Source organism: Gossypium raimondii, chromosome 12 (genome assembly GCF_025698545.1).
Source record: "Gossypium raimondii isolate GPD5lz chromosome 12, ASM2569854v1, whole genome shotgun sequence".
NCBI lineage: Eukaryota > Viridiplantae > Streptophyta > Magnoliopsida > Malvales > Malvaceae > Gossypium > Gossypium raimondii.
This window is the reverse complement of record NC_068576.1, coordinates 3172101-3193026: the sequence shown is the minus strand read 5'-3', so window position 1 is coordinate 3193026 and position 20926 is coordinate 3172101. Positions and strand designations below refer to the sequence as shown.

Here is a 20926-nt window from a genome sequence, read left to right as displayed (position 1 = left end):
GTTAAAATGTTGTGTTTAGGTTGAAAACAAGATGGGTGAGAAATGTGACCTTGAAATGGTCTATTTTAGCCCACACGAGCAGAGACACAGGCGTGTGTCTCAACCGTGTGTGACACACGGCCTACCACATGAATGTGTGGTTTGGCCATATGTCCCCTGCATCTTTAAAATTGAGAAATAGAATGCCCAAAATATCCACATGGCCTAGCCATACGGGCATATGTCCCTTGCTCTTTTGAAAATTTTTTATATTTTTTGAAAAAATTCTCTAAATTCCTAGTTTAGTCCCGATTTATTTTAAATATATAATTTGGACCTCGAGGGCTCATACAATGGACAATATGAATGATTATGATTAGTTTTTTATATGTATGTTAAATGATATGAAATGTTCGTATTTGATCTGAAAAGTTTGGTAATGCTCTGTAACCTTGTTCCGGCAACGGATGAGGGTCAGGGGTGTTACAATCAATGATTGGGTTTTTTGTACTGTCATGGAGGACATGTGGGGAGTCTGCAAATTGAAAGAGATTGGGAACCTCATTAATGATACAACTTTTTTCATTAAAAATGGTAAAAATCCATTAAGTGATGTGGTGGAATGGAAATGGCATATACTTTTCCATTTAAAATTTTCAAATTGGGTTTTTATTTGTCCCTACATCTACGGTTCATGAGGATCTTGACTTGACTTCATTTGGCGTAGCATCGAGGCAACTAGTAAAGGGTTATTTCTTTCAATTAGTGACTTTCTTTTTAGGTTGTTGCATAAGGGGAGAGGAGCCATGACTTAGTAGTGTTCAAAACCTCTATTTTGTCTCGTTCTCCCTCAAGCAGGGTCAACAGAAACTTTTCTATTTTCAACAACATAAAGGCGTTGGCACACCATCGATAAATTGAACAACTGGTACCAATACAAGAGTCAATACACCTATGTGGAAGTCCAACTAGGTATGTTTCCCTTCTCAACAACGTGGAAGGAATCTAACACCCTGAAGAACCAATCTAGAGGATGAAGTTGTTATGTGCCAGTTCAACCATTACGAATAGTACGTCTGATTCTCCATCACCAAGTTGATAAGGTTGAATCTCATTTGAATTCATTGTTTGGAAGAGGAAGAGTCTCGATGTTATGGTTTCTGTTGATGTTGGTAATTTTAGAGACCAAATAAATCTTGTGCCGTAACTGTAATAGCCTGTTTTCAGTAGTGTTGAAAATAGTGGTTTTGGGACCACAATTTCGATGAGTGAGTTATCATTTTATTATTATTTTAATGTTTATGGGATTATAGTTAGGTCGTATTAAAATTTTGTTAAGAAAATTTGAAGTTTACATAGTAAATTAAGTAAAAGGGCTAATCGTAACAGGTGAAAAAGTTGAGTTCCATTTGTTAAAAGGGTTAAATGGCTATGGAAAGGAATGTTAATAGACTAAGATGGTAAACATACCGATTAAAGGGTTAGTGGATATGCATGGACATGGTTTAAATGAAAATTTGATAGTTTTTAAAGGTTAAAGTAGTAATTTGGTAAATAAAAGAAAAACTAAATAATAAAACATAAAACAAAGATGGTATCATATTCATTTTTTGTTTTTAAACCTTAAAATATTCATTGAAGAGGATGAGATAATCAGTCAAGCTTCCTTGATGCATGTAAGTGAATTTAAGCCCCATTTTTAATGATTTTTATGTTTTTGAGTCCGTTTTAGCTTAATCTAGCTAACCCAGGGGTTAATTTGCAAAACTAATAAAGGTTAAAGGACTTTCCATGAATTTTTTGAATAGGTTTTGATGTTAGTTGATGGATTATTTATCTTTGTTGAAAAATAAACAAGTTTTGTTAAGGGTTTCATGTATTTAGGGATTTATTTGAGAAATTTGGAAAATTTCATGTTAAAATTATGAAATGTGTAATGGCCCAAATTCAAAATTATCGGAATAGTGGTTTCGTAACCACAAATCCGATTTAAAGAGAAATTTATTTTAATATTTTTGCATGAATATTGATATGATAGGAAAAATCGTATGAAAATATCGATAGAAAAATTTTACCGATTAAGCGGTTAGTTAGAAAAAGAAATTATTGAAGAAATTAGGTAAAATGAGATATCGAGACTTGATCTCAGAAACCGAGTCAAAAATATTTTTATAAATATTTATGAAGTGTTAGTAATATGGTATTAAAATTTCGTTAGAAAATTTTAATGTTTGGGTAGTCAATTAAGTAAAAGGACTAAATTGAAAAAGGTGTAAAAGTTACTAGAGGATTAAATAGCTCAATTATGAAATGAGGAGGGACATAAATTGCAAATAACCCCAAAAGGAGATATTTTGGGCGGCATACGCTGAGAAAAATCAGGAGAATTGAAGAAATAAGGGTAAAATTGAATATTACAAAATTTACTTTAAAAGTTAGGACTAAAGTGGAATTATCTAGATTTCTCTTTATTTTCTGCACTCTCATCAGCCAAAAACGTCCTAAGGGTTTCTTCAAGCTGGTTTTTCATAATTTTTGCACCAAGTGAGTTAATTCTTGCCTTTTTCTTGTAATTTTGTGTTTTAAGACTTTTACAACTAGGTCCTATTACTTAATTCATTAGTTTTTGATCTTATGAATGATATTGAAAGTTGATATGAATATGTGCTGGAAGTTTTTGAGGAAATAGGATGAAATTGATGCTTTAATTTGTTTATGAGATGATTTTATTAGGTAATTCCAATAGAAATTGATTTGTAGGACCTAATTGTGAAAAAGTTTGGAATTAAAGTTTAGTGCTGAAATTATGATTTCCAAAGGTTATAAGGTAGTTTAAAGTGATATAATAAAGTGTTTATTGAGAAAAATCAGCTCAATTGAGAGGTTAATTGAGCAGGGACGAAATTATCATTGTTGAAAGTTTAAGGGAAAAATGGTAATTAACACCATACACTAAAACAGTTTTGGACAGCAGCAGTACTCTAACTTTTAAAATTCACCAAAAATTTTAGAGATCAACTTATAGGATGAATAAAATATGAAATTAAAGCTTATTGAGTCTAGTTTTTTATAAAAGAAACGGTGTAAGCAATGGAATTGTAAATCATGAGATATAATAGATTTTGTGAGACAATGTCAGAATGAATTCGGGTTCCCCTGTTCTGACTTTGGAAAATCATTAAAAATTGTACAAAAATGATTATGAGTTATAATTTATATGCTTAGAATCCTTAATGAGTCTATTTTCTGGAGAAATAAAGGGAAGCATAATCCTAATTCTGTACAGTGAGATAATTAATTTTTAGTGAAGAGGGGTCAGAACTGTCATACAGTGAAATAGGGGAAAATTTAAAGAATAAACTGTACTTATTGGCTAAACCAAAAATTCTGAAATTTTTATGGTAAGAAGATATGTGAGTCTAGTTTCAGGAAAAATTAACGGATCTTAATTTGGAGTTCTGTAGCTCAAGATATAAATAATTTAGTGACTGTGACTCAGTGAGGCAGCTTTGAACGCACTATAAATAATAATGGAATTGTAGAGAAAGTTACATATGAACATGAAATGTATTAGATTAATTATTAAATTTATTTATTTAGATCCGAAAAATTCAAATACGAAGCAAGATCGAGGAAAAGAAAAAGTTCGGGATTAGTAGATTTTTGGTTACGAACAAGTGTCGAGGTAAGTTCGTGTAACTTGAATTATATTCATAAATGCTTGAAATGTTTGTTATTGATGTGAATATGAGTTGGATGTTTATTGTATGATAATTGATGAAGTATTGATATTCTTGATGAAAAGAGAAAATAAATCCCGGTTGAATGAAAGGAAAATTCGATGGATCTCTGAAAAGGAATTGACGGTAAAAAGGATCTAGCCCGAACGGGTGATCCTATCCTGATATAGCCCTCCCGAAGAATATATGGAAAATGGATTTAGCCCGGACGGGTAATCCAATTAGGATCTGAATTTAGCTCGGACTGTAATTCGATCCAAGCTCATTAGAGTAATTGTCGTTGCGATTTAGCTCGGACCGTAATCCCATTGTAAGGATGAGGTTCATGGGAGTGTGCTCTCGAAATGGAAATGTGCACATGAATATGAATTGACGGACCGGATTTGTACACTTAGGTGTACCCTGAATATCCATCGAAATTCCAAGTAGTTCAACGGGATAAATATGGAAAAATAACAAGGAAATGGAAATCATGGAATTGATGAGCTCATCAATCATTTATCTTTGTAATGAATTTGTATGAGGTTGAGTTTGTATGTGATAGGTATATGTTTATGTGAATTGGATGTGTGCTTGTGTTATTAAATGATGGATGTATAAGTATGGTAAGTATAATTCTGTTGCATGAACTTACTAAGCACAAAGTGCTTACCTGCTTTTTTTCCCTGCTTGTAGAGTTAAGAGCTCGGAAGTCGGATTTGGTGGGAGACACATCACACTATCAATCTCGAGATCTCGGTACATAAAGGAACTTTATTTTGGAAATCAATGGCATGTATAAGCTAGTAAATTAGATGTTAATGTGAAATGAATGTATGGTTAGCCATTGGTATGGCTAACAAATTTTGGTTTTGGTATGTGATGAAATTATCTTATGAATATGATAAATCTATCTTAAAAAAAAATTCGGTAAAATCTGGTAATGCCTCATACTCTATTTCGGCGACGAATACGGGTAGGGGGTATTACAAAATGTTGGCTTAAATGAGTTGGTATAAGTCCCTATGAAATTCGGTTAGCCTATATGGAGGATTAAAATGGTTAAAATCCAAATTATAAGCTTAAGGACTAACTTACGAAAAGTTAAAATGTTAGGGGAAATTTATAATTTTGCATAAATATGAATTATGGATTGAATTGAATTCTAGAAGCACTAAATTGAATGAAATTATTTATTTAGATCAAGATAAACCACAATCAAATCTAAATCGAGGAAAAGCTAAACCATTGGATTAACTCGACTTTATTTTTATGCCCTGATTATCAAGGTAAGTTCGTATGAACTGTAATTGCTTTAATGTTGTTTAAATTGAATGATTATTATGTTGTTTTGATGTAAATGGATTAATATACAATGTATCAATGTTATGATGAATTGACGAATATTGAGTCCCAGTTAAACCTTAGGAATTCTTAGGATACAAATGACATGTCATTAGGGATTTCATATTTCGAGTGCTAGTCTTGAATGTCTTACCGATGGCTGAGGTCCTATATTTGTTATGGATTCTCCACAACTCGTGTGAGTAGCATCGTGTAGCTTACATTCTGACCCACAGCTTGTGTGAGCAGGCTCACTTCATAGTTCGTGTAAGCAATGATATAAAGGAAAGGCTACGACATATAAAGGCACACTTCGTGTGAGCTTTCTCGAGTATCTGATGTAATTCTAGATGGTTCAATGGGTAAGAAAAGGGAATGAAATGGTAAGTATGCAAATAGATTGAGTCATGATTTAATGAAAGGATTGAGGAACTAAATGATGTTGTATGTATATGGAAAATTACATATTTTATGAATGATTTCATTTATGTTATGGATGGACATACTAACTTGTGAGTTAGTGATGTTGCGTAGGCTTATACTAAGCTTATGGCATTGGTATTGGTTTGTATTTATTCTATGAATTGTATTATAGAAATTGTAAGTTATGTTTTAAGTTTATACGAGCTTACCAAGCACTCGTTGCTTATGTGGTTTACTTTCAGTGTTTTATAGAAGCTCAATTTGGCTAGAAGCTCGTCGAAGACTTATCACACTATCCATCAATCATTTTGGTAGTTTTTGTGCATTTTGGCCAAGGTTATTAATGGCATGTATAGGATCTTTATAATGTATGTTTTGGTATGTTAAGTTATTGAAGTTGTGTTAGTTTGTTGCACTTTGGTACCATGCCAAATTATGTCATTTTGGTCACTTATTAATGCTTGTAAATACAGGTTCTTTGTGGTATGTTTTGAATGGTTTGAAAATGGTTAAATGTGGTATGTTTTGGTACCTAGTTGAAATAGTTTATCATGTTTGAAATGGGTATTAACATGTTTTGACAGTTGTAGTTTTGGTATATTGTGGTGCCTTTGAATGGCAAATTGGTTAGTTGAATTAGGGTATTGAAATGGCATCTTTATGTGTGTTTGGATGATATTTAGGTCACTTGAAAGTGTACACAATTGGATTGAATGTTTATGCATGGTTAGGTTATAAAATGACTTCATTTTGGTGAATTTTGGGTTCTCACAGCCTGAGACACAAACTGTCACATACCCGTATGAGGCACACGGCTTGGCGACACGACCATGTGTCATCTGAGGATTTTTCTTAAGGTTCAAGTTAGTGAGTTACACGGCCTGGCACACGAGCGTGTGACACGACCGTGCGGTCCTACTCAGAGAGTTGCACAGGTGAGGACACAGGCTAGGACACGGTCGTGTGTCCCTTGTTCGAAAGTTACACGGCCTGGGGTGATTCCACACGGCCGTGTGACCACTGTTTCCAATTTTTGTTGCTTTTTCCTAAACTTTCTAATTTGTTTCAAATTAGTCTTGAATTGATTCCAAGCTATTTTTAGGGCCTTGAGGGATTGATTTAGAGACATAATGTATAAGAATGAATGGTTTATAATATATTTAAATTATTGAATGTTATGGTGTTTAAATATTTCTAATTGTATGGTAATGCTCTGTAACCCTAATCCGGCAATGGAGACAAGTTAAGGGTGTTACAGCAACCTACAAAAACTAAAGGTTGGTCACTAAAAGCTACTAATGAGTTAGCCCAGAATATAACAAGCACCGTTGTAACACCTATACCGGACCCGATCGTTGAGTCCGAGTCACAGTGTGTCACATTCATTGTCGGAGCAACTCTGATCAATTTAAATATGAATTTGCATAATCAACCACATAACCACAAGAAATATAAGCAAATAGTACCATGAATAAACATTCACGAGTATTGTACTAGCTTACAGAAGCTCTAAGCTAACTCGTGATCGAACAAGGATCAAATCAAAAAAATTTAAAAACTTCGAGTTGACGTCATGATTTGAGGGGGTTCCTCATCGTGATATAATATACTGACTTGGCCAAATGGCCTCCTTGTCACGGTGACGAAATTCATGTTGTTCGGAACTTGTCGTGTTGACATATGTGTGACGTCGCAATGACATGCGTGTGACGTTGTGACATTACATACTGTTTGTGCAAATTCTTACCAAAAACCTATAATTTTTTACACAACACAGGCTTGGTCATATTCCTATCCTATTTTTGACCAAATAAACAATATTTACAAGCTTCTAATACATCTTAAACACATATATATGATATTCTAATAATAAATTTCATCCAACCAGTCAAAATCAAAATCTCAATGGCATCCAACAATTTATATACATACTTCAACATCATTTCAAGCATAACTATACTTGCATACTGTTAGGAAATGTGCCCATATTGTAGTAAACATATAATTGTTTTCTATTTATTTAAATGATGAATAAATAAATAAAGTTAATTTCACATTTCACAATTATGTCCTTTGTATTTTTGTCTTTTATATTTTGCATGCATAGCGAAATTGTGACGAGCAAATATTAGCTCATTGATTGTCTAAGTTCAAACTAAAAATAAGTGGCATTATAAGAACGTTTACATTGCAAGAAAGATAACTTACTTCAGTAGATAATCTAAATAAGTCTGTAATCCCATAAAAGAATCAAAGTGAACATTTGATTCAAATACTGAGAAGGATTATTATGTCGTTTATAATTCCAATTAGGGAGATGGCTAGTCTTGGCTGTCGACGCATTTGACTCCACAAGTAGAAGCATAGATGTATTCATTGGTAGAATGATACATTGGACTAACCCAAGATGAATTAATTCTGAATCTGTTTGTGAATTAATTCACTTGTGAAGTTCACGGTGTGATTTACCTAAATCTTGAGTTAGTCACTGACCATGCATATGCAACTCATGTGCTTTGATATAAGTGGAAGTTTATGCTTTAAAGATGATCGAGTCCATAGTCGGTATGTTAGGTACATGACTTGTGTATGGCATGTGATTAAATGCTAAAGTTACATATTTTATGTAATTAAATTGGTTAATTTATGAGAATGCACCACTAATTTTGCCATATTTATTGAATTTTGTGCAGGAATGCAATTTGGGGCTAAATAGAAAAAAAAGGAAACAATTGGGCTAGATTGAAGAAAGAAGCAAAGAAGGAGGGCCAAAGCAAAATTTTTCCAAGAATAATTAGCTGAAATTGTTGACTTAGTGGGAGATTATTTAGGATATTTTTTATATCATGGAATATTTTTCCTTGATTTTCTATACTAGTTGGCTCTTAATTTAGCAAGGCCACTAGTATAAATAGAGGCTACATTGTTCATTTTAATCATCAAGTTATAAATCAAGCTCTCATCTTTGAAAGCAATCTTTTCTTTAATTCTCACGTAACATTTTGTTGTCTTTAGTTTCTTTTCCTTCAATTTATTAATTCCTAGTAGCCACCAAATTAAGCCATTTGCAATTCCTTTTTCAAATTCCCTTTTCATTTCCAGTAGCCAACCACCAATTTTACCTTATTTAATTTATCCAATAATCAACATGCCCAAAACCTTAGTTAACTAAACCCAATTTCAGCTTTAGGTCGAAATTTGCCTCATCAAAACCCGTGAGTTATGAGCCCGAGCAATTTAACTCCTAGACTCCAGTACTTATTATTTCTCCGGATTAAGAGTATGATTTTGTCAACTCACAAAGTCAGATCAACACTAAGTAAAAAAAGACGTCGTTTGATTTAGTGTGATTAGACATACAGTTGGAATTTCGAAAAGAACGTTTCTAATCGGTTTTCTGTGAACACATTGGCGTGCCAAGTGGAGATTGTTGTTTGGTTCCGTCAAGGGAAGTAGTAACCGGATTTAAATGTCCCACGCGGTTGAGGGCATTGGTTCGAGCTAGGCTCTTCTAGAACGTAAAGCTGTCGGAGTTCTAAATCATGAATGTTTCGTGGTTGTTCGATCGGTAAGGGTTAGTTATTGGACGTTCCATAACTAATTTACACAAGGAAGAGTTGGTGTCCGAAGCGTCCTTGGTAGCTATAACTAGCTTATTGGAAAAGAGTAGTTCATCTAATTTCGAGGATCGGTTCAAAGACGAGGAAAAATCCGTGCCTAAAGCTGAGCTTATTCTAATTAATTTTTCTTCATATTTATTTAACTATTTTTATTATTCTGTTTTCAACTTTTTCTTTTCACGCATTTTATTTATTTATTTCAGGTCTTCAAATTTTATCCACCCGAACTTCTTGGGCACGATAAGCGCCTCGACATAAATCGGTCAAAGAGGAACAATTTGCAAGAAACCCGTCTCGAGGATCGACCCTACTCCCTATACTGCTTAAATCGCAAATTAGGCGTAGGTTTATATTGGTGGATTCGACACCCATCAGCATGGCTTTACTAGCAAGTTGAAACGATGATCCCAAGATCGTTAAAATTATCTTCGGAGACGATGGTTTGTTCGTCAATAGAGTTGGGTAGGGCAACAGTGACGAAAGAGGAGTGTTGGTTTAGAATAGGAAAGGGGGAAGAGGAGAAACAATTGCTGTTGAATGGAAATTAGGGATTTTTTTTCTTTATTCTTCTTCTTCTACTACTGCAAGTTAACGGGGATGTTGTAGAGGCCGTCGTTTCCACGTGGGATGTCTACATGGCAAGTTAACAAGCCACCTCAGCTTCCTGTTGCATTTGTAATGGTAGTGACTGATTTGTTATTTTTTGAAAATTGAGTGACTGTTGGTGTAATTTATCCAAAATATAATATTATTTAATTATAATTTTATTGAAATATATTATCATTTTGTGTTGATTCTACTTAATTAGATAATTAAAGTATTTTTATATTAAATAAGTCGTTAAAAATTATTAAATCAAAGATTATGTTGATTTGGAGATGTAAAATTTTATTTTTGATGTAATGGTTACTTTGATTCTTAATTAAGCTTATGCAAAAGCCAAAATTAATTTAAGAAGAAAATTAAGCTTATCCATCTACGAAAACAAGGGATCGGCTAGAAAAACAACGGATGAAGGGCCAAAATCCCAACAAGTGCAAAAGCCGTGGGCGGCTCCGACGACTCACATCTTAAGATCAAACCAGATCCAACGGCTACAATTCGCCTGTCATCCAAATATTCAAAAGCTCAATACAAAATATCCTAATCCCAATCATTCAAATAAAATATCTTCATTAGATTCTTATCCAGTTTGTTCCACTCCACTATAAATTTTGAAACGCATCGCCACACATTTTCATCTTTACCAGCTAAACAATAAAATTTCTGTGATTTTGGGTCACGATGATAAAGTCCATCCTCTTACGTCCCTATTCTGCTCCTATCCTTGTGGAGGTTAAGGATATCCACCGTTCGGGATTATCACCGTTGTCGAAAACGAGATTTGCTTCCACGATTCGCTGTTCTTCGAGCAACGACGCCTACATACCGAAGCTCGAGCCTTTTAGTAGAACAAAATTCGAGCGTGTTGTTAAAGACCCTCCCTTGATTGAGAAATCTGAGAACGATCTCGCTGGTACGTCAATTACTTGTATAACTTTTAAAAAAGAAATTAATAATGATTTAGTATTTATTTTGGTAATTTCGTTATTTTCAGATTACTGTTCGACACTTGAAGGAGACGAATCTTATAGTTGCTGGAGAGCTTATTTCGAACTCAAAGATCTTGAGGTAAGCTTTTTATAGATTTAAATTTTAAATAATTGAGATATTGCACTTATTTCGATGGTAAGCAAATACTGGTGAAATATGTTAAGTCTAGAATCTATAGGTTCTATTCTATGAACTCATTTAATTCTAAAGTCAATTAAACTAATCTGGGAAGGTTTTAAAATCCATAATAATTCCAATTTATTGATTAGATTATTGTGGTAAATTTACATAAATTATTATTTTCCTAGTTTAGTTCATTTTCGTTTGATTTCGTAGAAAATAAATCAAAGTAGGAAAGAATAGTTAGTCTCTAGTGTTTTTATGCCATAATTACGAGGATCCAACTATGACTCTAGCAGTCAATTTTTGAAATTTTGGTGATACTATAGGATATGATATATGTTCAAAACAGGTATAAATATATATATATATATATATATATATATTGAAATTTTTTGGAGGATTTTTGAAGGATTATATGGATGGTAGACATAGACATAGATATTTTAAGTTTAAGAAAACAGAGTCAGTAGTTAACTTTGTAATGCATGACAGAAAGAGGTAGCGAAAGAAGAGGTAGAGCACTTAATTATACAAGCAGGGGGAGTTAAGTCACTGATTGGTTTCTTACATGGAATCGCATCCATCCACAACACTGGAAACAACAAAGGAATTTCAAGTAAGGCAAAGCCATTGCAGACTGAACATGAAGGTAAAAGATTCAGTCATATCCCAGACGGGTTGCCAAAATCTGCAGAAGAAATAGAGGAAGAAGAGAGAGCAAGAATGCTGGATTCCCCATTTACCAGAATGCTTAGAACCAAAGGCACATTTCCTGCCTGGTACTCTCCTGCACCTGACCACGAAACCCATTGATATAAATGTTATTATCATACATACACTAGCCTCCCCTTGTACATAAAATGTTTTGGGAGTTTGTAGAAATCGGTTTTCAAGTGGGATTGCTCTGGAGAAACTGTTGTTGAACGTGGGGTTTACCTGATTCCATTTTTGTAAATGACTGTGTTGCAAGTTTGTGTTTTGAATCTCTGTAGTTCCTTTACCTATTAATCACTGTTTTTGTTTCAAAGTTTTACTTGTACTACCACCATGATTTTGTTTATTGCAACCGAAATTTGAAAACATAATTAATTGTTAGTGTCTCGACTTTGGGAGGATGAATTCAAGCATCCCTAATATTACAGGGAAATTATGGAAATCAATATTGATTCATAATTTAAAATTATCATTATATTTACAAAATTGAACTTACATAAAATTGGGTGTCTACATCAACAAAAGATTTGCATTCTTGAATCCGGGCATTGTTTGATGATAAATGAATGAATTACATGAAATGGGAAGGGTTAGTTAGCTGATCCATAATGAGACGTAGGTTAATGGTTAAGACTTGGTAAAATCTTTTTTATTTTTAGCTATGCTTGGCGCAACAAATTTTCTAAAAGTAGAACAGGTGCCAACTTCTGTGTAAAATCATGCCTTCCTTTCCCCCCTCAATATAATCTACCCTCTTGCACTGCCAATTTGCCAACTATAAGCAGCCTCAGGCCTACCAAGGTGGGTAGCATGGGCAAACCTCGAAGGTTGCAGGTTTTTGACTTTTCTTTTCTCTTCTTTTGTTTTCTCTCTTCATTATCCATATCTTCTTTCGCATTGTCTGATGCTGAAGCATCATACCTCAGTCAACGTCAACTCTTAACCCTCCCTGAAAATGGTGAACTTCCTGATGGTTTTGAGTTTCAAGTTCAAATAAACTTAAAATTTGATAATTCTAGGCTGAGGAGGGCTTACATTGCCCTCCAAGCCTGGAAAAAGGCAATGTATTCTGATCCGAAGAACATAACCAACAATTGGGTTGGTCCTAATGTATGTGGCTACTCCGGTGTCTTTTGCGCTCAAGCATTGGATGACCCAAAAATAAATGTTGTTGCTGGTGTTGATCTTAATCATGCTGACATTGCCGGATACCTTCCGGCAGAGCTGGGGTTGATGACCGATCTTGCATTGTTCCACATAAATTCCAACAGATTTTGTGGGATTATACCCAAGAGCTTCTCTGAGCTTACGCTTATGCATGAGTTTGATGTTAGCAACAATCGGTTCGTCGGCCCTTTCCCGGATGTTACATTATCCTGGTCGAGTGTCAGGTACATCGACATCAGATTCAACAATTTTGAAGGCCAAATACCGCCTGAGCTTTTCGAAATGAAACTCGACGCATTGTTCTTAAATAACAACAGGTTCACTTCGACCATTTCCGAAACAATCGGCCAATCCACAGTCTCTGTGGTGACATTTGCCAACAACAAATTCAAAGGTTGTATTCCACGTAGCATTGGCAAAATGGAGAACTTGGATGAGATTATTTTCATGAACAATGACCTGGGCGGTTGCTTCCCACCGGAAGTTGGTTCGCTTAAGAACCTGACTGTGTTCGACGCCAGCCTTAACTCATTCGTCGGTGCTTTGCCACAAGAGTTTTCAAACTTGATAGGGGTTAATGTTTTGGACATTTCCCATAACAAGTTGACAGGTGTTTTGCCTGAGAATATTTGTAAGTTGCCAAGCTTGTCTAATTTCTCATTCTCTCAAAACTACTTTAATGGAGCGGCCAATGCTTGTGTACCAACTTTGAGGAAAGACATCGTATTGGATGACACTGGCAATTGTTTGGGTGATAGGCCGAAGCAGAAGTTAGGCAATGAATGCGAAGCTGTTTTGAGCCATCCAATTGATTGTAGTAAAGACAAATGTGGTGGTGGCTCTTCACCTAAGCCACCCGTCAAAGCTGCTCCAAAGCCACAGCCAAAACCTCCCGTTCACTCACCACCACAACAAGTTCTCTCCCCTCCACCACCTGTCTACTCTCCACCTCCACCAGTTCTCTCCCCTCCACCACCCGTCTACTCACCACCACCACAACCAGTTCGCTCCCCTCCACCTCCACCAGTTCAATCACCACCACCACCACCACCCCAACCAGTTCTCTCCCCTCCACCACCCGTCTACTCTCCACCTCCACCAGTTCAATCTCCACCACCACCAGTTCTCTCCCCTCCACCACCCGTCTCCTTTCCACCTCCACCAGTTCAATCTCCACCACCACCAGTTCTATCCCCTCCACCACCCGTCTCCTTCCCACCTCCACCAGTTCTGTCCCCTCCACCACCCGTCTCCTTCCCACCTCCACCAGTTCAATCTCCACCACCACCAGTTCTATCCCCTCCACCACCCGTCTCCTTCCCACCTCCACCAGTTCAATCTCCACCACCACCAACTTCACCTCCAGTTGTTGCTTTGACACCGCCACCTACAAAAAAAGTAGTCCTCCCTCCAAACTTGGGATTCCAATACTCATCGCCACCTCCACCAATGTTCCCAGGCTACTGAGTACTACATCCTTGATAATGTAAAAGAAAATGAAAGAAAAGAAAAGAAAATTGCGCATGCATTTCATTCCCAATACAATTGTAACATAATTGGTAGAGAGGTCACTTATATGTATTTAATGCCATACTTAGGGTATGCCATATTACAATAATATGAAATCAAATGTTTCACCATATAACCTTTAAATATAAAGCAATTAGTTTTCTTTTAAATATTAGGATGCATGGGTTTATGTTAAATTTTTTAAAAAATATTATAATATATAAAATTATTTACTAATATTGTAATAAAAATAAAAAATATTTTTTAGTATTTATTTATAAAATCAAACTTCAAAATATAACAATAATAAATTTATTTGTCAAAATATAAGAACAACACTTGATTTATTAATTTTTAACTGCAATCTATTTGTTGATTTTTCATTCATACTCAATTTTTGTTGCAATTTACAAACACAGATTTTTATTATACTGTACAAATCAATAAAATATATAATTTTGTTCCATTATTCTCATACAAATTTGATTTAATAATATAAAATGACAATAACAACCAATTTTGATGCAAAATATTATTTATTTAAAATCATTTCATATCCAATATCGATACAATTAAAACATTTCATATTTATTTAAAAATTTACATGGTAAGTATAAAAAAATAAATCAATCCAATCCTCGGTCAGAATGTCTGCCATATTGGGGTGGTCGATGGTTGCGAGCTGGTATAATTAATATTAATTACTTAAAATTGTTTATTTAAAAAATAAAAAATATTAATTTACATGATAAGTATAAAAAAGTACATGATACAATTAATATTAATTACTTACAAATATTTAAAATTTATATTTCATATATTAAAATATTAACAACAAGTTATAATAAATTATTTTTATATTCTTGTTAAAATATCATAATATTAATTAATTTGAACATTATTTAAATGCATATTTGTTACTTTATAATATCATCTCTAAAATGAATATTTTATTTCTTAAAAGTACTTTTTAACAGCAATACTAAACACTTAAATGATGAACTTGTTTAGAGTAAAAGGCTACTCCCACCAACTTAAAAATTATATCTATTTGATAAGTTTTTATAGTTGAATTTTAAATTTTCTAATTTTTAATATATTTTTAAAATTTATAAGATTTTGGATTTTAAATAATATTTTAGAATTTTACAATATTTTTTGTGTTTTTAAAGAATGACATTGTATATTTTTATACGAGATAATACAGAGAGAAAATTTGGAGGGTTTAAAATAATTTTCCTCATTTTATCTCACTTTAATTTTTTGAAAATTTCTTTTTTTATTTTTAATTTTAAAATTTTGATTTATTTTTAGAATTTTAAAAATATCAAAAAATATTTCAGTTGTTTTATACAAAATCAAGGTCAAATTAACAAAAATTATAAAATCTGAAGACTAAAATTATTATTATACTAACTAAAAAATGCCACCATTAACGACAGAGTAAAAATGTAATTTTGTAAATATTGTGATCAAATTGTAACTCTTTTAATTAATTGACTAAAATAAAAATTCACTCATAATTGAGGGACTAATGATAGTTTACCCTTAAAACTTTAATCCAATAGGTGGATAATGGGTTGAGAATGTGAATAGAATAGGTTTGTTCTGGCCCAATGGATCCAACCAATCATAAAACGGCAGCGTTTGGTTTGCTTATGGTTTGAAAGTCGATTGCCTTCGGTCGCACGTTGAGTCACGGTTTCGTGGTCAATTATCGACTGAAAACAGCCGCTGTCCCCCTCGACTCTCAACAACTTGAACCTCCAACTATCCTTGCACAGATCTCATTCAACATTTTCTCTAAAATACCAGAAAATCAAAGCCAAACATAACTTTTTTCTTAAATAGGTTCTTTGTTTGATATACCAACTTTTAATTTGTTCTTTTATAGGAAAGCAAAGAAAAGAAATGGAAGATGCCAAGAACCCACCACCACAACAATTAGTATCTTCAGAAAAGGAAGAGCTAGGAAAAGAAGAAGAACCCAAAGCGGAGGAGCAATTACCGGCTTCAACTACAGCGCCAAATAGTGGAGGAGGATGGGGTGGTTGGGGTTTCTCTGCTTTCTCCGTTCTCTCCGATCTTCAAAAGGCTGCCACTGTTGCCGCTGAGGAGATCTCTCGCAATGTACACTTCATTTTTTTGCCTTTTTATAATCATTTTTTGGGATTTGTTATTCCAATGACAGATTGTTTATTTTATTATGTTTAGATATGTGGGTTTGAGTGAATTCAGATATTGGACTGAAAGACTGTTTTTTGGAATACCCATTTTGAAGTGTGCATCACTTTGTTGTTTAATTTAGTAGGTTTTTGATACTGTGGAAACCTTATTCAGTATGTGTTTAGTTATTAGAGATTTTTGGTTTTGATGAATTAAACCTTACTCTGTGTTTGATACGTGAAGCATTGTAGGAAGAGAAAAATGAAGCTCGCTGTTCAAAGACCTAATCTTTTATTAAAATTCATATCCTAGGTGTTGGATTTGTATGGTCTGAATTTGGTCATTACATAATAAAAAATTAACTGCTGTAGAATTCCTTACTTGCCCCACCCTTTTCATGAACTCCCGTATCCATAAAATGGTTATAATGTATGTAATCAAGTTGATTATGGCAAAGGAAATATGTGTTATTTATCTATAATGAACTCTTTTTCTATTTTTTTTTCCCAATTCTAGGTGGAGCCTTTTGTGATTTGCTTTTAAATGCATTTTGTCAAAGATGCAGCTCACTGTTTGAGGACCTAACAAGTTGCTACTATAGTCATTTATTGTTACGTTAGACCTGCTGGTTGTAGAAATATCATTAAGTTTCACATAGATACTAGATGTTGTGATTTATTACTGAAATTACATTCCTTACAAAGAACTCTATTCACTATTTTGGGTGAAAATTTGCCCGGCTCATTATTTGAAAATGAGTCTTGTCAAACTTGCAAGTAGGCCATTTTGCTTAAGGAATCTGAGTTAAATTTATACTTTTCCTATTTGGTTTCAGGGATCACTTGCATTTTGCTTTTCCTATGCCAACTATTACCATTTTATCCTTAGTGAATTTGGAAATGTTGAATAGGAAAAATGATATAATAATATTAAGATCAACAAGTGCCACCTTAAGGTCAATAACTTTCATATTTTCACTGTCCTCTTAACACTTTCAGATATCAGTTTGTGCAGTATGAGTTTTTAGGCTTTGGGAAGTAATATGTCGCTTTTAAACATTTCAAATGGTTACTTGAAAGTTACTTGATTCCAGTTGTGAGAATCCTCTTTATGGTATCCAGTAATGAGAATTATCTTTATGATCTAGAAATATCCTGAATAACATAAACTGATAATTATAGGAGATTTATGCAACTTCTCATGTAATAATTAGTCATAGTAGGTTGTTTTCAATTTTGTTAAGCAGTGCTTTCTGGATGCAGGCTTCTGTGGTTGCAGAGAAGGCTGCAAAGAGCATTGCAGATATGCAAATTGCTGAAGAGTCAGAATCTTCTAAGGCAGATGAAGCAGAAGAATCTCCAAGTGAAAAGGAAAGTGAGGATGAGGATGACAAGCTACGAAAGTCTGCTCTGGATAAGTTAGAGAAAGCAAGTGGCGATTCTTTCCTTGGTCAGGCAAGTCATTTTTATATTATTTTTACTAGTATTTGCTGCACTAATCTGGAATGATGGTAATCTTCTTTAAGCTTTGTTTCTGCAGACACACCAAGGTGTGTAATCAGTTGTACCATATCGTTGTGATGGACCAGAATCAATATTTTGGTTTTTTATCTTTTATATTCTGCTTTCATTGTTTGCAGGGTTTGAAGGTTTTTGACAACTCTGTGGAAAATTTTGCTTCTGGTGCATGGCAGGCACTAGGGAGTGCATGGAAAGGGGGTACCAATTTTGTTCAGAAGTATGTTTCATGTCTTTCAATGTGCATTTTATTTGCATCTTGTTATTGATTGCATACAGCAGAAGATTGATTGTTCAAATTGCAAGCTATATAGAGTTTGGTTTTAAAATAATTAGTTGATTTCCAGGAGCTAACAAACAAAAAAAAAAAAAAAGAGAAAAAGGAATTGATGCTTGTTAATTGCAATGCGTCTTCAAAACAAATCTTTGGAAGTCCTTCAGTGTGAATATTTAATTTCTAACTAGTGGATTCAGAGTTCTACTATCATAGAACTCTGTAGAAGCCATGATGTGACTGTATGTTCAAGACATTAACCACTCACGTATCACTTGGGACTCTGTAGAATTTTCCTGGCATTGAGAATATTCAGATGTCATGTTTGGATAGACTTATTTCTAGAAATGGGATTTGTAATGCTAAGGTAAACAACTGAGTACCATAGGCTGCTGCTTGATTTTGTGCTTCCATTGTCTAATTTCCCTCTATTTTCTATTTTGTGCTCATTGTATAATTTTCCTCAATTTTCTCCTGATGCAGTAGCATTCCATAGTTCATAGTTGCCATAGAACTCAAGAAACGGATACTTGTGAAAGCATTTTTCCACTAATAAGTTTGTCTCTTTTATTGTCTAGGCTTGAGCATTCTGCTGTGAACATTACAGATTCCATTCAGCATGGAGGTTTACCCGCTGGTTCAGTTGCACCCTCATTAATTGAGGTTTGTCATTCTTCAGTCCCTATTATCCTGTTTGGTAATGTTATGATGAGCTCTTGTTTCTCACATTTATATTGCAGACTGGAAAAGCCTTTACGACAAAGGGAATGCAAGTGCTTGAATATGTGGGAAAGGAGACTATGGATTTACTGATCAATGAAACTGGTATAGAAGTTGAAAAGAACTCTAAGGGCACTGATCATCTATCTGATGAGGATCAGTCGGTAGAGGAAGTTAGTTTTGATCGATGCTTCTACATATATGGAGGTCCAGAGCAGTTAGAGGTTAGCTTCTTATACTTGAAGTTGATATTTGATGATTAAAATGACTAAATTTTTTTACATTACTCAGGAACTGGAAGCATTGTCCAGCCATTATGCCCTTCTGTTTAATCGGAGAAAAGCAAAATTGCCTTCTGAACAGAAATCTGTGTATGAGGGAAAGCTTAAACAAATCCAACAAATTTTCAGTTTAGATGCTGAAATTGATGGAAATGGTCCACAGTCGGCCAAAGGAAAGAAAATAGAGACTGGAACTGATGGCAGTCATGATGAGATGAAAATTTTACATGATTCAAGTGTCAGCAAGGCTGTTGATATGGCTGTCGGGTAATTTGCTGAAAACAGTTGGCTTTTCATTTACCTTAGCTCAGAAATTGTCTACTCCATGGCATTAGTGGCTAATGGCTATATACTGTGGTTCTCTGATTGTCTGCACTACTTATAGGCATCGTTTGTTTGGGCTTTCATTCAGGAGCTCATCCAGTTCAATATCAAATTGGAATTTCCTTTTAATGAGTTGGTTTTGGTTTCAATATGCTAAGTAGGCTTCGCTTGATAACTATTCCATTTTCGTCCTTTGGAATTTAAGTCTTAGACATGCTTTGGAATACACAATAATAGATTTTGACCTAACATTTTTTATATTATATGCATGGATGCAACTTGCAAGTTTGTAGGGTTTCTGGATCCAGTATGAACTCAGAATGGGTATACAGCAATAGTGATATAACTCGTGTTCTGAACTATCAACTCATATTATAGTGTTGTAAACTTTTATTTGTCGTCTTTTTTTCTTCTTCTGATAAGCATAGTGATATTCATAATTGTTGCTGGTCCGTTGTTAATTCCACATTTTCAGGTTCACAAATGCATTGGCAGGATTAGCTGTTAATGACGTAATTCAAAGAACTGCTGGAAGGCTAGATTCGCTGCACTCAGAGGGGGTTCATGTATTGAGATGTTTTCAAATTCTTTTCAACATTTTGATAATTATTTTTGGACATGATTTTCATTTCCTGTACCTTGGCGATCTTAAAAGATTATGCATGTCAATGCAGAGGCTTTCAGAAATGTGCTGTTTAGCAATGTCTCATCTTCTGATGCTGGGTAAATCTGTCATATCTGGTTCTAACAAAGTTCAAGATGAAGATGCCGATGGTGATATGATGAATATTGACTGGCCAGAAGATTCTGTTGAGAAGGCTAAACTAATAAGATTAAAGGCACAATCAATGACAGGATACGTGGAAGCTGTATCCAGCAGCTTTATCACAGGTTAGTTTCCTTGTACTCCTTTGTTATCAGTTATATTATATATGTTAACATTGGTATGCATCTCAGTAGAGGGTGGTTATCTTTAAATGTGTTCAGGCATATACGATGTAGCTGAAGCTTATCTAGCGGCCATTAAGAGTGTTAATGCAGATTCACATGAAGCACTTACAAAAGCATCTATCCAGGAGAAAGCTAATTCCTTCTCTGAACATCTCCGTAGTGATCAGAACATTGCAGTGAGCAAAATCCAGGATGGACTCCAAAATTTGTCGTATGTGGTCCTTTCGAACTCAATGCCAGCTGCTTGAAAACCTGAATTCTCTGCATGTCTTGTTAGTGTGAATGTAAATAGTTGCATCTTAGATAGGTTTTAACCCCCAGTATTGCTAAACTTTTTATGCTCTACACCATTGAAACTGAACTCATTTTTTAAGCAGGGGGTAAAGCAGTTTCTTTTGTGTAGATTTCTTTGTTAAACTTGAATGTTAATCTGGAATGTTAAACAAACCATTTCCACGTTAAGGATCAAATGAAATTCAAACATCATGTTCTTTTTTACGGA

General features: G+C 34.3%; 3 protein-coding genes across 3 annotated transcripts; all 3 read left to right on the top strand.

The window, feature by feature from the left end:
• Positions 1-10302: 10302 nt before the first annotated feature.
• Positions 10303-11828, top strand: LOC105762838 (hypothetical protein). Its single transcript, XM_012580764.2, has 3 exons — positions 10303-10601; positions 10683-10756; positions 11294-11828. The coding sequence occupies exons 1-3, from the start codon at positions 10370-10372 to the stop codon at positions 11612-11614; spliced, it is 627 nt and encodes a 208-aa protein (XP_012436218.1). The 5' UTR covers positions 10303-10369; the 3' UTR covers positions 11615-11828.
• A 497-nt stretch (positions 11829-12325) lies between these two features.
• LOC105762836 (pollen-specific leucine-rich repeat extensin-like protein 3) lies at positions 12326-14327 on the top strand. The gene has a single exon (XM_012580759.2). The coding sequence runs from the start codon at positions 12326-12328 to the stop codon at positions 14147-14149; it is 1824 nt and encodes a 607-aa protein (XP_012436213.1). The 3' UTR covers positions 14150-14327.
• Positions 14328-15878: 1551 nt separating this feature from the next.
• On the top strand, positions 15879-20926 carry LOC105762837 (hypothetical protein). Its single transcript, XM_012580763.2, has 9 exons — positions 15879-16321; positions 17620-17811; positions 17997-18094; positions 18727-18811; positions 18889-19092; positions 19160-19416; positions 19949-20039; positions 20148-20364; positions 20461-20926. The coding sequence occupies exons 1-9, from the start codon at positions 16103-16105 to the stop codon at positions 20670-20672; spliced, it is 1575 nt and encodes a 524-aa protein (XP_012436217.1). The 5' UTR covers positions 15879-16102; the 3' UTR covers positions 20673-20926.

What these genes read in the sequence shown, in the direction of transcription:
- LOC105762838 (XM_012580764.2), top strand. Translation starts at nt 10,370, where the DNA reads ATGATAAAGTCCATCCTCTTACGTCCCTATTCTGCTCCTATCCTTGTG. An exon ending in ATCTGAGAACGATCTCGCTG is followed by an intron (nt 10,602 to 10,682) that starts GTACGTCAATTA and finishes CGTTATTTTCAG; the next exon opens with ATTACTGTTCGACACTTGAA. An exon ending in TCGAACTCAAAGATCTTGAG is followed by an intron (nt 10,757 to 11,293) that starts GTAAGCTTTTTA and finishes AATGCATGACAG; the next exon opens with AAAGAGGTAGCGAAAGAAGA.
- LOC105762836 (XM_012580759.2), top strand. Translation starts at nt 12,326, where the DNA reads ATGGGCAAACCTCGAAGGTTGCAGGTTTTTGACTTTTCTTTTCTCTTC.
- LOC105762837 (XM_012580763.2), top strand. Translation starts at nt 16,103, where the DNA reads ATGGAAGATGCCAAGAACCCACCACCACAACAATTAGTATCTTCAGAA. An exon ending in GCTGTTGATATGGCTGTCGG is followed by an intron (nt 19,417 to 19,948) that starts GTAATTTGCTGA and finishes CCACATTTTCAG; the next exon opens with GTTCACAAATGCATTGGCAG. An exon ending in ATCCAGCAGCTTTATCACAG is followed by an intron (nt 20,365 to 20,460) that starts GTTAGTTTCCTT and finishes AAATGTGTTCAG; the next exon opens with GCATATACGATGTAGCTGAA.